The following is a 14,315-nucleotide window of genomic DNA, read 5'->3' on the forward strand; positions in this document are numbered from 1 at the left end:
ATAAAGTTATCCAAAAAAATAATGTGTAAGACTGGCAGAGGAGAACATGCCAAGATGCATGAAAACTGAAATGAAAAACCAGGGTTATTCCACCAAATATTGATTTGTGAAATCTTAAAACTTTATGAATACGATCTTGTTTTCTTATTTTAGTTATTTTAGCCATTTCTCACTTTCTACAGATAAATGTTCTAAATGACAATATGTTTATTTGGAATTTGGGAGAAATGTCCATAGTTTATAGAATAAAACAAAACAATAATTTTATTTAAACATATACCTATAAAAAGCAAAATCAGACAAAACTTATTCAGAAACGGATGTGGTCTCTTCATTTTTTCCAGAGCTGTATGCTGCCAATAATTTATTTTCCAGGGTTAAACATAGCGTTACTTTCAGACAAAAACCTTTTTAGACATTTCTTTTTTTTTTACATTTTGTCAAAAATTTATGATGACTTAATTAATAGAAATGGGTCCTGTGCCCTACCTGTACCAGAAGCACACTGATGACATTTATAAAATTATTTAAAATAAAAAAATTTATACTACTTTCAACTTAAAAATAAGTACAGACTGCAGCTCTAACTGTGGTATAATAATAATTTTAATAATAATAATAATAGTTTTCATCTTTATTTAAAAGGGAATAAAACAGAGCCGACAAAAATATTGTATATTCCTTTCCTATTACTGTATTCGTTTTTTACAGAAATAGCTGAAGTGGGCAGAGCAAGAAGAAAGAGACAGCAAGGGGGGATAGAAGGTTTAGACACATGACAGATAGAAGAACAGATATAAGATAAGTTACTATTGTACAAGAAACTAAAGAGAAGACAGTACAAAGATTAAAGGGTAAAGTCAATATGGACACATAAAATGTTACGAGTTACAGAGCTGGACATGACTGCTGAGAAGGTTTTTTGCTCAAATTCTAAGAACAGTTTTGTCACAGATGTTTTTTTTTCTTATTTTTTTAAATAGCATTCGACAGAAATAGAAATGAAAATATGAAAAGCTTTATTTTCCCTTCATTAAATACATTTAGTTTAAATTGTATAAACTGTCAAATTCATTTTACATTTTAGTCAGTAGCCTGTTATTTCTTGAACATAAATTATTGTGTATAGATTTAGAAATCAACGTGTCTGGTTTATTGATAGATGATTTATGGTTCCGTTGTATACATCCTTCCAACTTTTTACATCTAGTCATACTCTTCTTTTTTACAGTTAACTGTTCTAACCAAAACTGTTATTTTTTCTGTTAACTGGTTCTTCTTGTAAAGTGACCTACATAAAAAAAGGTTCAGTATGGTTCTCTGGGCTTCCAGGGAGTGAGACGATTTATTTGGTTAATGAACAGGGATACTGCAGAGATACTTTGGTCTATTCAAATAAAATATGGATTGATACTGTATTATTTTAAATGTACAGCCATTAATGTGATTAAGATAAAATTGCCGTAATCCAAAAAATTAATACTGTCAAAACTGAAAACGCTCTTAATAAGTCCTAAAGGAAAAATTGTTGCATTTATACTGAGACTATATATAGGTAGATCTGAGCACAGTGTGAGATGTTACTGAGGTCTGTACCAAATTTCAAGCAGATATTTTAACAAGATCTCTTTTTTGATTTGTATTTCCTTTGGGTTGCTTCCAAATAAACACATATGAATTATAGCTGAAACACAACGCCTTGTTGCATTCACCTCTGAATGCCACATCATAATTACAATAAAAAAACATGGAGCATTAGCAGATAAAGTGAGATTCTTTAAATGACTTATGCACTATGTTGGGACACTATACTTATTACTAGACTCTATCACACAGTAGGAAGGAAGTGTTCACTGTGTGTTTTATTACAGTTCATTGAGTGTGTGGACCATTAGTAGATTATTGGCTGAGTATCTGCTGCAGAGCTGCATTAAAAGAATCAAGATGTGGCAAGTTACTGCACATACTGTCCTTATCTAACACTGCTGTACTTTGACTTCTCAAGATGAACAGAATCAATTTTCAACCATTGGAATGTAACCATCTGCTGACCTCCCGATCACTACTTTGAAGAAGGAGCATTGATGCGTGCAACAATCCTGCAGAAACCTTGCAGGACAAAAATAAATACTTTAATGGAAGTCAACCTAAAAAGGTATAATTCCATGCAATTTTGGGAAAATATATATTTTTCTGTTTATCATGACATTTTTACTAAAGTGTAATCATATACCATGCAGTGTAATGAGTACCCACCCAGAGAGAGCATGACAATTGTGATCTCTCAGGGCTCCGGTAGTCGATGGCAAGCTACATGAACAGGATTCGAACTTTGGTGATTTCCCGATTATATTGGCAGCGCTTAGCCTGCTGGACCACTCAGAGCCCCTAGGTATGGTATTGTATTTTTATAAATGTAAAATGATTTAGCAAACAATTAAGAACGGGTTACAAATACGTGCTGTACTAAAATGTATATCTATAGCTATAAGCTTCGTAAGAGTCTGAATAATGACTTTTTAGAAGTTCAGTTCTACTGAAAACAACAAAAACCTGAATGTACATGTCAGCTATGGTTACCTTGAGGCCATTTTTCCTACTATACAGCTGACTCTGTCAACACTTAGGTAAAACACACAGAGGCTTAAACATTAAAAGAGTATATAAAGTGCTAAATTAATGAATAAAAACAGGCTACAGTTCAGGTAGAGTTAGAGAAGGACTGGGGTTTACGTTGAGTTCTAGCCTCACATGCCTAGGTTAGCTATCTATGCTATGTGACCTCCCCCTTCTCCAGTTTTCCCTTTCTCCTCAGGCTAATGCTCCTTATCAAGAGGGTTTAGCTGAAGTGCACGTCTACCACTTTACGGTGTCTTGCACAGTCAGCAGTTCTTTCAATATATAACACTGGTGCTCAGGGCAGCAGTCTCTTTTCGGCCACTGAGCACAGGCTCACCACAGCAGCTCCCCTTTCCCCAAGTCTAATATTAGCATTAACGCAGCCATGACCACCGAACAGCCCATTTTCTCAAAAGGAGAGGACTGCAAGCCCGGCTGGCACAACGCGTCCGCCGACTACAATGCAGCCGACACACACCTGGAGATTTTGGGAAAGCCCGTTATGGAGCGCTGGGAGACTCCATACATGCACTCTTTGGCCACTGTAGCCGCATCGAAAGGTAAAAAGTAGCAAGTTAATGTAGAAACTTTAGGTTAACTATGTTAACTAATTTTATACCTGTTGAGTTTTGCATATATGATTTAATCAAGAAAACATGCATGTATTATATAGTTTAGAAAGTCTGCGGCTGTTAATCTTGCTGTTTATCTGCACGCGTCAAAGTGGCTTAAGTTGTTCTCGAAAGTTGTTTTCCGTTCCACCTTAAATAGAGCAGCAGGATACATACCAGAGTGTTGCTAGCTAACTCTGCAGCAATGAGTGCATTAGCTTGAACATTTAAGGTGGAACGGAAGGAAACATTTGCACATTTTTGCCATAAACAAATGCAAGTTTTGCTGGTCTTAAATAAACATTTTCCTGACAACTCTCGAAAAAATTAAGAGACCAGTTTCTGAATCAGTTTTTCTAATTTGGCTATTTATAGGTATATGTTTAAGTAAAATAAGCATTGTTTATTCTTCAAACTACTGACATTTCTCCCAAATTCAAAATAAAAATATTGTCATTTAAAACATTTATTTGCAGAAAATGAGAAATAACAAAAACAGATGCAGAGCTTTCAGACCTCAAATAATGCAAAGAAAACAAGTTCATATTCATAAAGTTTTAGGAGTTCAGAAATCAATATTGGTGGAATAAACCTGGTTTTTAATTACAGTTTTCATGCATCTTGGCATGTTCTCCTCCACCAGATTTACACACTTCTTTTGCATAACTTTATGCCAATCCTGGTGCATACATTCATGCAGTTCAGCTTGGTTTGATGGCTTGTGATCATTCATCTTCCTCTTGATTATATTCCAGAGATTTTCAATTTGGTAAAATCAAAGATCATTTTTAAGTGGTCTCTTATTTTTTTCCAGAACTGTATGTGCATGAGTTTATCTCAGTGACGTTGGTGTAACCTGCTCAGACCCACACGTGTGTAAAGGTTGGCCTTGGTGGAGGGCACAGGTGCCAATTTCCCATTACAGTGGGTTAATGCAGTACAAACAGTCAGCTCTAGTAACTTATGAACGTGAAGCATAACTTTGCTGTCTGTGTGGGCCCAGAGACTCATTCTTATTTATTTTTCATAATTTCTTGTCTTTCCTTACTGAATTAGGTTGCAAAAAATGTAAACATAGTGAACAGCAAAGTTTATTCTAAAACAGTTTTGAGTGAAAGTAAACTTCAGGCCTGTTCTAATAGTAGCTTGTAGTAAGGATTCCCCCAAATCCCATTCATTCCATATGGGTGCGGTAAATGGATGACCTATGTTTACTGTTTCAGTGGTCTATTTTTACTCTTCTCTGAAATACCACTCTGTACTACTGCCAAAGGCATGACCACTCTGACCTGTAGCTAATATTTCTCACGTTCAAGTGTATCGTGCGAGGCTTGCCTGCAAATGTGAAAACATTCAAATAAACAACAAACTGCATTAATAGTGTCCATAAATTAAGTATAACACGTCTTCATTTTCCCACAGGTGGCCGGGTTCTTGAGATTGGCTTTGGAATGGCAATCGCTGCCACTAAAGTTGAATCCTTTCCCATTGAGGAACACTGGATTATCGAGTGCAATGATGGTGTTTTTCAGAGGCTACAGGAATGGGCCAAGATTCAGCCACACAAAGTGAGAACACAAGTGTCAGACATTTATGACATTCTATTTTTTAACCCTTTAAATGAAGCATGCTGTTTTTGCTATTGTGCCTTTAGGACTGATATATACAACCGGCTGTGCTGTATTGTTGTCCGTTTAAGCTGTCTAGGCAAATGTTCTAAATGGACTGTTTTGCAGCTCAGGGACCAAATACAAGATGATTGACATGTTTGCAAAGTACTATTTTAATGAGTAATCAGTGTTTTGTGCTGATCAGGGATCATTTTGTTGCCTTTTTTCCCCAGAAAATGCAGAAATGTGTACTGCGTTTTTTGTTTATAATATACAAGTTAGAACACTGGTGTAGTGTGTATATATATATATTTGTACATCACACACTTAACCCTAACCAAGACAACTACTGTAATGCAAAGACTCCTATGGCTTGATTCTTTAATAATTGCTGATTATGTTATAAAAAGGTGTATTAATGTGTCAGTACCTTATTAATATGGTATTGTTTCAGGTCGTTCCCCTCAAAGGTTTATGGGAAGACGTCGTACCCACCCTGCCTGACAATCATTTTGATGGTAAGATAAATACGATTATATAACAAAGCATTCTGTGCCTTTTTAACATGGTAATGCATTGATAATATAATAAAAATATGTAATATATGTAATAAAATGCTTTTATTTTGTTACAGGAATCCTTTACGACACATATCCACTGACAGAGGACACATGGCACACTCATCAGTTTAACTTTATTAAGGTTTGTCAGTTCTGTTTATACCTGATAGACAAGGCTTTGCATAGTAGTCAAGAGTGTATAAATAAACATTATACACAAACGTATTTTTTATTACAGCACATTACAGTGATTTATTTGTGTAGGTATGTGATGTATTATTATGATGCATTATCATGTTTACAGGGCCATGCTAAGAGGCTGCTGAAATCTGGTGGTGTCCTGACTTACTGCAACCTTACTTCCTGGGGTGAATTCCTGAAGTCCAAATATGACAACATCGACAAAATGTTCCAGGCAAGCAGTTACATGCAGTGGATTTTTTGTTTGTATTTTTTTTACACATTATAGTATGTGGTGTCTTAGAAATTCTCTCTCTTGTTTTATTTCTATAAATTATTTTATATTATTGCAGCCCATATCACACCACTACTATCCCACTACTACTAATATCATAACTATTACAGACATATATAACAGTTCCCTATAATCACAGACTACACTGGTGTTTATGTTTTCGTCATTTTCAGGAAACACAGGTGCCCCAGCTGCTGGAGGCCGGCTTCAAAAAGGAAAACATGAGCACCACACTGATGGACATCAGTCCACCAAGTGAATGCAAATACTATTCCTTCAACAAAATGATCACACCCACGATCCTTAAAGAATAAGCTACGAAACCAAGCTACCTTCCTCCTGATGATTCTGCTGTGCCTTTTATGCCACCTCTGTCTTATAACGGTTTAAAATGTTCATTTTCTGATCTCTTTTAACATAAAATTGCATTGGATGATCTGTTTTATAGTTAAAATTAACTAATATTTATAAATGTTTATATAATATTTTAATGAAACTCATGAAATAAAAATATACAACACTGTGAAATGTGATGAAGCCAACTATACTGAAGAAATGTCACTCTAATACCTCAGATTTTTAAGAGAAACACTGCAATATTGTAAAGCAAAAAATTAAATTTCCTGAAACATTTTTAAATGTTTAAAATCCTTTTAAGTGTGTCGCTACTGATCAAGTCCTAAAATGGACCAGTGTTACGTTGATAAGATCTGAGTTATTTTTGAATGATGAATACAGGGCAGCCATTCAGATCAAAAATCATGTATATATGTATATACGAGATTGTAAAAAATAAAGAGTTTTTGTCACTGTCATACACATACTACTGGACCCAAAGTTAAAAAAAAAAAAAATATATATATATATATATATATATATATATGTAAATTAATAAACACAAAGTGCGGGGAAAAAATACCATCTTCCAATTATATTTCTACATATTGCACATATGTTAGTGTCTAACAATAAAATGTCTGTAGTTTCTAAATGCTATAATTCAGTCAACGCCTAGCTGTATACCTGGCCAATACGTGCATGTCAGACCATGACACATTCAGTGTTACCAGTTCATCTTCCAGAGCCAGTAAGTCATCTTAGTCATAAATTATTCTCTAGCTAAAGAAAACAAGTGTGATTTTCTAGTATTTTATACATTATCCATTACACTTCTAAACATAGTGCAAACACAACATTAACAAGCAAATTGGTTACTTATTTTTCTTATCCAGCATGAAGCAATGTAACTGTAACAGCTGTCAGCAGTTATGTGTGAACATAGACAGCTGTTGTACATATTTTACTATCTGGTCAGAACACTTTAGGCATTTGTAACTGTAGATGCAAATGCCCTGCATTTTTTCTAGAATATGACGAGCAGGCCATAGTGTGCCTAGAAGATACAAAGGAAAAGAGGTCTTCTTAAAGCCATTTTCTAAATAGTAAATATAAGCAAAATCCTGCATATAGTTGCTTAAAACAAAATGACCTTTGCAAATACAAGTTTCCAAGCTTACTTAATCAAAATCTGACCTTCTATTGTCCATATATGGTATTTGACCTTGAATTACTGTATGTTCTATGGGGCCCTTAAAGCCAGCTGTTCCTGGTGTCCTTGTGGCACATCTGGTAGCATGCTTTGTATTCCCCCAGTGTTCAAAAACATTAAATTCATTAAAACATTTGGGGAAAAGAACATAGCCTTTGGCCTTCCCAACTGGTGTTGCATAATTTCAATCTGAACACCCATTATCACAAATTCCACAGGGAGAATATCAGGCATTACAGTACAGTACAGTACAGTTTATGTCTTGCATGGAATTAGGTCACATTCCATATTCTGTATGTTTCTGTACTGTCTGGCAGCTAAAGCATCAATAATAAAAAAATCAAACAGAGTCGACATCATATTGATACAATGCATAGTCTTTTATTGTAACTACAAAGAGGAGGAGACAGAGCTCAATCCAGAGCAACTCCTGAGAAGTTCTTCCAAGTACAACAAATGACCACCGTTAAATAAAACATTTACAACAGCCAGAAACAAATCACTCGTGATCCCACTAGCCAGAAACCTCACTTCCGATACCAAATCCTCATTTTCTTTTCCCGCTTTATTTTCCTCTGAAGCTGCAGAGTTCCGTAAAGCAGAGCCTCTGCAGTGGGCGGGCAGCCTTAAGGAAAAGATGGTTAAGAAAAAGAAAGAAAGTAGATACAATGTAGTTAATGCATATAATAGTATTTTAAATAAACTGCATTCTCAATTGAAACATTTTTATTGTGATAATAACAAATACCTGGAACATAAATGTCTACAGGGACGATTCTGTCGCAGCCTCTGACCACTGAGTAGGAGTAGTGATAGTAGCCTCCACCATTAGCACAGCTAGAAACAACAAAGACAATATTATTGTACTGTTATTATTAGGTCTGAGTTAGTTCAATTTCTGGCACCACCCACCAGACTGCACAGACTCCATCAGACTTTAATCAGCAGTATGCATCCACTAATAAACCACATGAACAAAGAGGCATCAGAGCACTGTGGCATAGAAATAATAATAATAATAATAATAATAATAAAAAAACAAAAATACACAAAATTCTTCTTAAGTAATAAAACACTGTAAAAATAATACAAGTGAAAAAACACTAAAAACAAAAGAATACAATAAAACTAAAGCAAAATATTTGGTTAACAAAATAAATCTAAATAAATAAAGATTGTATGCTTATTTTAGCACTACCCTTGTAATACAACCAGTATGAGTTAAAACCACACACATTAGCATACATTCCTAAATATTTACATACACCAACATATACACTGTGAAATCAAGAATTGATACCAGAGTAAAAATACAAAAGAAGATTAAGCCATATTTTGGGTGGATACATTTAATATAAAAAACCTGGGCCCTTAATTATGGGTTTTACAATTATTTCTCCCACAATATATCTTACTATTCTTCCAGAATGTTGAGATGACTGAATACTGCCAATGCAGTGTATAGAACTACCCCTCCCATTTTGGCATTCATTGCATAGAGATGTTTGTTACTTGTGGATAAACATAATAATGGGAACATGTGTGATACAAAGGTGCTAATCCATTAAGAGCTTTAAAATCAACTAATCCATCTGAATTATGTGCAGCAAAGGAATAAATATTTTGGGTCATGCAGTGTTTGTTACAGTATAGCTGTAACAATTATATATATATTATATAAAATAATTATAACAGACTAATATATAAGAATTGTACTGGAGAAATAGTACAATTTCTGGCTATGCAAAATACACAAAGTTAATTCTATATACAAGAACCATTTTACTATTCCAAACAGGTGAGCTGAACACTAAAACAACTGTATTGGTGCCACTGCCCACTGGACAAACAGAAACGTTCATCTGAATCAGTACTAGATTTTTTAGAAGCCATGATCGATCATTTCAATCAATAGACTCCAAGACTTTTTATACTAGACTTGCAGAGAAAGGTAATTAACAGAGGAAACGGAGGAAAGCATTTTATGGTATAAACAGCACATTACAGCCCTAATAAACTTTTTAAAAGATGTCTTTTCCCATACCTTCCCATGGAAATCACGTATCTGGGCTCAGGCATCTGATCGTACACCTAACACAAGAGGATGAAATGTTAAAGTTATACAAAACGCATCCTCAGAATTAAAGCCTGTTAGATAAGCTAAACACAGCAACTAGATTTCTCTAACATACAACAAAAGACATGCAATTATCACCTTATAATGCCATCATAACTGCGAGAAGTTTGATTAATCTTCAATAATAACAGCATCATACTGTACCTTACGCAAAGCTGGGGCCATCTTATTGGTCAGTGTTCCTGCAACGATCATGACATCAGCCTGTCTAGGGCTGGCTCTGAACACAACGCCAAAACGATCCATATCGTAGCGTGGTGCAGCCATGTGCATCATCTCCACAGCACAGCATGCCAACCCAAAGGTCATTGGCCACAAGGAGCTCTAAGGAGGTACAGAAACTCAATCACAAGGCTGAACTGCCTTCAACACAATGTATACACAAGTGCTATTACCAGCACTGAAGACAGAACACAACACCTACCCTGCGTGCCCAGTTCACCAGGTCATCCAGCTTGGTAATAACATATTCACCCTTGCTGCTGACGGCTGAGGCTGGTTTGGTTGCCACAGCTGTGCTTTTCTCCCTGAACGGAACCAGGCTGAAAAGAGACATGACAAGTTTGTGTTACAGATCACAAGAACTACTGAAGTAGGTCTCTTTAAAGGACTTAACCTATTTTCATGTAGGTTTTTCTCCCCCTATATGAGTGAATTGGGGCAAAATGTTGCGACACCCTTCAAAGCTAACAATGAGTCTTTTTAAAAATGATCACAATATGAGTTTTAGGCCATTGAAAAAGCTATGACAACCTTGTAAATGCTAAACTAATATTGCATTACCTGCATGCATTAACAGTAGGAGCCTTTGTGCTGCAGACTTTAATTACGTCACATAACAAGGCTGGAGGTAGAGTCCACAGTAAACACAATAAACTACTTCTTATCTGGGGAAAAAGCAGCCAAGCAAAGTGCCAAAAACCTATTGAGTAGCTTAAACTAATTTAAGGTCTTAACTTATGAAGTTTCACATCAATATCAATATATCCAACAGTGTTCTTGCATCACATTGTATTCCCACAATAAAAGACACTTGCAATATCACAGCAACCACCTGGCAACACCTGAGCAATCACATAAGAATTATAGCAACTGCCAAGAAACACCTCAACAACCATTAAACAAACATCGACAACTACCTAAATGTCAATCGACTTTCCCCACTGTAGCGCCAACTTAACCCAACTCAATAATCACCACATAAACCATCTAGCATGCCACAGCTACCATCTAATAACTCATTTATCAACACTGTGACGGCATCCACCTGAGGTACCATACAATTTATCATAACTGCCTAGTAACACCACAGTAACCACTTTGCAACACCATATTAACCACCTGTGACAGTTCCAGATCCACTTAGTAACACCATAACAGCCATTGAAGATACCATAGAGACCAATTAGCAACAGAGTATAAAAATACCTGGCATACTATAGCAAGCACATAGGGACCACATAGCAGTCCCAAAGCAAACAGCTATAAACACTTCGCAAACCACTGGTAATACCATAGCAACCACACAGCTATCAATTACCATAGCTGTACACTGACTTTCCTTCAGAAAAAAAACAGTTATATATATATATATATATATATATATATATATATATATATATATATATATATATATATATATATATATATATTTTTTTTTTTTTTTTTTTAATACGGTTTGTTTTATAATATAGGTAATACATTGTTTTATTTGTCTGACAACACAGCAGAAGTTCAGAATCTCTCCATACCTTTTAGCATCATCTTCATCTTTCTTGTTCTTGAGCACAGCCTTATTCTGAACAGCAAATGAAGAAAGTGGTCTGTGACAAAAAAATGTAATTAGAAATATAATATCAGTTTTTATTTAAGCATTAAATTGGACAATACCTAAACATATATAGGCTAAAAATGACTTAAAAAGTGTCTGGTACATACATACTCTGAATTCCTTATCATGCAATCATTCATATTTAATGAAACTAAATATTAATTCTGAGCATTGATTCAATGCACTTTTTATGGTTCAAACTTAAAACGCAAACCTAAAACACTGTTGATCATCAAGATAGGAGAAAAATCTTACCTTACTGAAAAGGTGCCAATTGAGGCAAGGCGAGGAGCTGAAACAGAGAACAATACGACAGTTACAGACAGATGTCAATAAGCGCATGATAACTGCAAAACATAATTTTTATGCAGCAAAAACTTATTAGTATCTGCAGCTGAAATTAATATTAGAATAGATACATATATATATATAACCTAGTTTAAATATCATGTCTGATTTAATTAAATAAGGTATTGATTAGATAGCTTAAGTTTTACTTTTTTATTAGATTTTTTAATTGCACCTATTAAGAAAACTTATTTTGGAATTGGTTAAGCTAACACAAAGCAAATCACAATGTATTGATTAATTGTACTGTTTGTTGTATTTTCTCTGGAAATATAAATTGCTCATTATACGTTTTCTATCATGTGGCTTAATATTGAAGATATCAAAACTACAAATGAACACACACAGGTTTTTTGTAAAACAAAAAAAAACAGAAAAAGTGTTTGGCCAGCACATTCACTGCAGGGTGAAGAAAATGCACTTCTGGGAACTTCTTTAAGACTGCTGAAAAAACATTTCAGCTGAATGTACCTCTCAATGCTGACAGGGTATTGCAGGGGTGTGCAAATCAAAGTAAAGCAAAGCATAAGATGGACGATAAGATATGACGACTTTGAAAAAGTGCTGAGGATAAGTAAAAACAGTATAAACTATTTCAGACAAGATATATATGGACATGTTATTATCTGTGCGCGTTTTCAGCTGGAGTGCTTTTAGCCAATCAGAGGCGATATGTTTGCATTAGGGCTGCCAATAATGATTATTTTGGTAGTCAACTAATCAGACAATAATTTTTTCGATTAGTCGATCAGTCAACGATTATTTCTGCCACGTACTCGATCTCTAAACCCAATAGAAACAGCTGAACATGAGATTTAAAAAGGCATTTAATTCTCTAGATGTTGTTTAAACATGGGAAGTACTGATATTTAGTAAGTAAATATGTAATCTGTTCTTTATGGGCACTTTTGGAGACACAGACTAAGTTGACTGCACTTCTGTCCCCAGCACTTTGTGTACTGCAGCACTGTTACAAACTGCAGCCCTAGTTTGCATGTATGAATGATCATGAGCAAGAAAGATCCTGTCTTTCTTCAGAGACCACTAATTCAGGGTTAAACAGAAACACTAGAGCACTTTTTTCACAAATAAACCACTAGAGACCACAACAAACCATACTGACATTTTTTCTAAGTATACTGAGATATAAGTTGTTTTTTGAAGAAGAAGAATCTGAAGTATAAAATTCTCTGGCTTAACACTTTTTTTTTGTTTAACTGCAATAACTTATTCCATGTTTCATATTTTTGACGTCTTAAACTGCCAAAACAATAATAATAAAAAAAAAAGACAAAAAACTCAAACTTTAACAAGCTCTATACACAGGCTTCGCAGCTGAAATTCAGGTAACGTTAGGTTGATGTACACACCGTGTATATACCGCTCTCTGAATGCTAAGCTAACGCTAGATACGCTCTGCTAAGTGGCTAACCTGAACTAGCGTTAACAAGGTCAGTGAACTAAATCCCCAATAACAGCCCGCACTGAGACCGGCTATCACACCAGCTCTATAAAACACTGCAGAGTCGAACTCTGTAGTCAGAGACACAACGTGAAAAATCTCATACAGCTGTACTTCTGAGTCTTAAAAACAACAGTGATTTCGCCCTACAGACACTTACCAACCAGCGCCGCCATGGTTTCATAACGAAACATCCGGTTATCCGCTTTCTTCATCCTTTTACACAGACAGAGGGAAACAGCGCCGCCTGTGGAGAGAGGAGGCTACAGAGGGACACATGCTGATATAAGCAAAGAGTATCAATACGGCGTAAAATCCTATAATAGTGCATTTTAAAAAATAGAATATCATTAAAAAGTTTACTTTATTTCAGTAATTCAGTTCAAAATGTGAAACTTACATATTGTATAGATGTATTACACCGAGTGATCTATTTTAAGTGTTTATTTATTTTATTGTTAATGATTACGGCTTACAGCTAATGAAAACCCCAAAATCAGTGTCTCAGAAAATTAGAATATTATATAAGACCAATTGATACTTTTGTCCGTGTGGGCAGTGTGCCAAGTCCTGCTGGAAAATGAAATCCGTATCTCCATAAAAGTTGTCAGCAGAGGGAAGTATTAAGTGCTGTAAGTTTTTCTGGGAAAACACTGCACTGACTTTGGCCTTGATAAAACACGGTTCACCAACACCAACAAATAACGGCTCTCCAAACCATCATTCATCATCAGTATTGCATTTGCATTTCATTTGGAAATCTGGAGGAAGATTGAAGAGACACATGGTCCAAGCTGCTTGAGGTCTAGTGCGGAGTTTCCACAATCAGTGAGGGTTTGGAGAGACATATCATCTGCTGGTGTTGGTCCACTGTGTTTTATCAAGTCCAAAGTCAGTGCAGTGTTTTCCCAGAAAATCTTAGAGCACTTAATTTGAATAGCATCCTTGGGACTGGCATGGATAGGGGCCCACTGACACTGAGAGTGTACAGGGCCCAGAATTTGCTGCTACACCCCTGACTGCTACTGTCTGCTGACTGAAGGTTGGTAAGCTTACGTTGGAGACACAGCCAAGGTCTCAAACTTGGGAGTTTAAAAACTGCCTTCAATACGA

General features: G+C 35.5%; 2 protein-coding genes across 2 annotated transcripts; one reads left to right on the plus strand and one right to left on the minus strand.

Moving 5' to 3' along the window:
• Positions 1-2,833: 2,833 nt before the first annotated feature.
• Positions 2,834-6,508, plus strand: gamt (guanidinoacetate N-methyltransferase). Its single transcript, XM_022669715.2, has 6 exons — positions 2,834-3,179; positions 4,653-4,798; positions 5,295-5,358; positions 5,475-5,542; positions 5,705-5,815; positions 6,049-6,508. Exons 1-6 carry the CDS (start codon positions 3,005-3,007, stop codon positions 6,187-6,189), a joined length of 705 nt encoding a protein of 234 aa, XP_022525436.1. The 5' UTR covers positions 2,834-3,004; the 3' UTR covers positions 6,190-6,508.
• Positions 6,509-7,780: 1,272 nt separating this feature from the next.
• Positions 7,781-13,442, minus strand: ndufs7 (NADH:ubiquinone oxidoreductase core subunit S7). Its single transcript, XM_007240241.4, has 8 exons — positions 13,363-13,442; positions 11,648-11,684; positions 11,313-11,384; positions 9,986-10,103; positions 9,706-9,885; positions 9,469-9,515; positions 8,173-8,261; positions 7,781-8,049 (listed from the first exon to the last, which is right to left on the minus strand). The coding sequence occupies exons 1-8, from the start codon at positions 13,415-13,417 to the stop codon at positions 7,952-7,954; spliced, it is 696 nt and encodes a 231-aa protein (XP_007240303.3). The 5' UTR covers positions 13,418-13,442; the 3' UTR covers positions 7,781-7,951.
• Between the last annotated feature and the right edge of the window lie 873 nt (positions 13,443-14,315).

This window comes from Astyanax mexicanus, chromosome 16 (assembly GCF_023375975.1).
Source record: "Astyanax mexicanus isolate ESR-SI-001 chromosome 16, AstMex3_surface, whole genome shotgun sequence".
NCBI lineage: Eukaryota > Metazoa > Chordata > Actinopteri > Characiformes > Acestrorhamphidae > Astyanax > Astyanax mexicanus.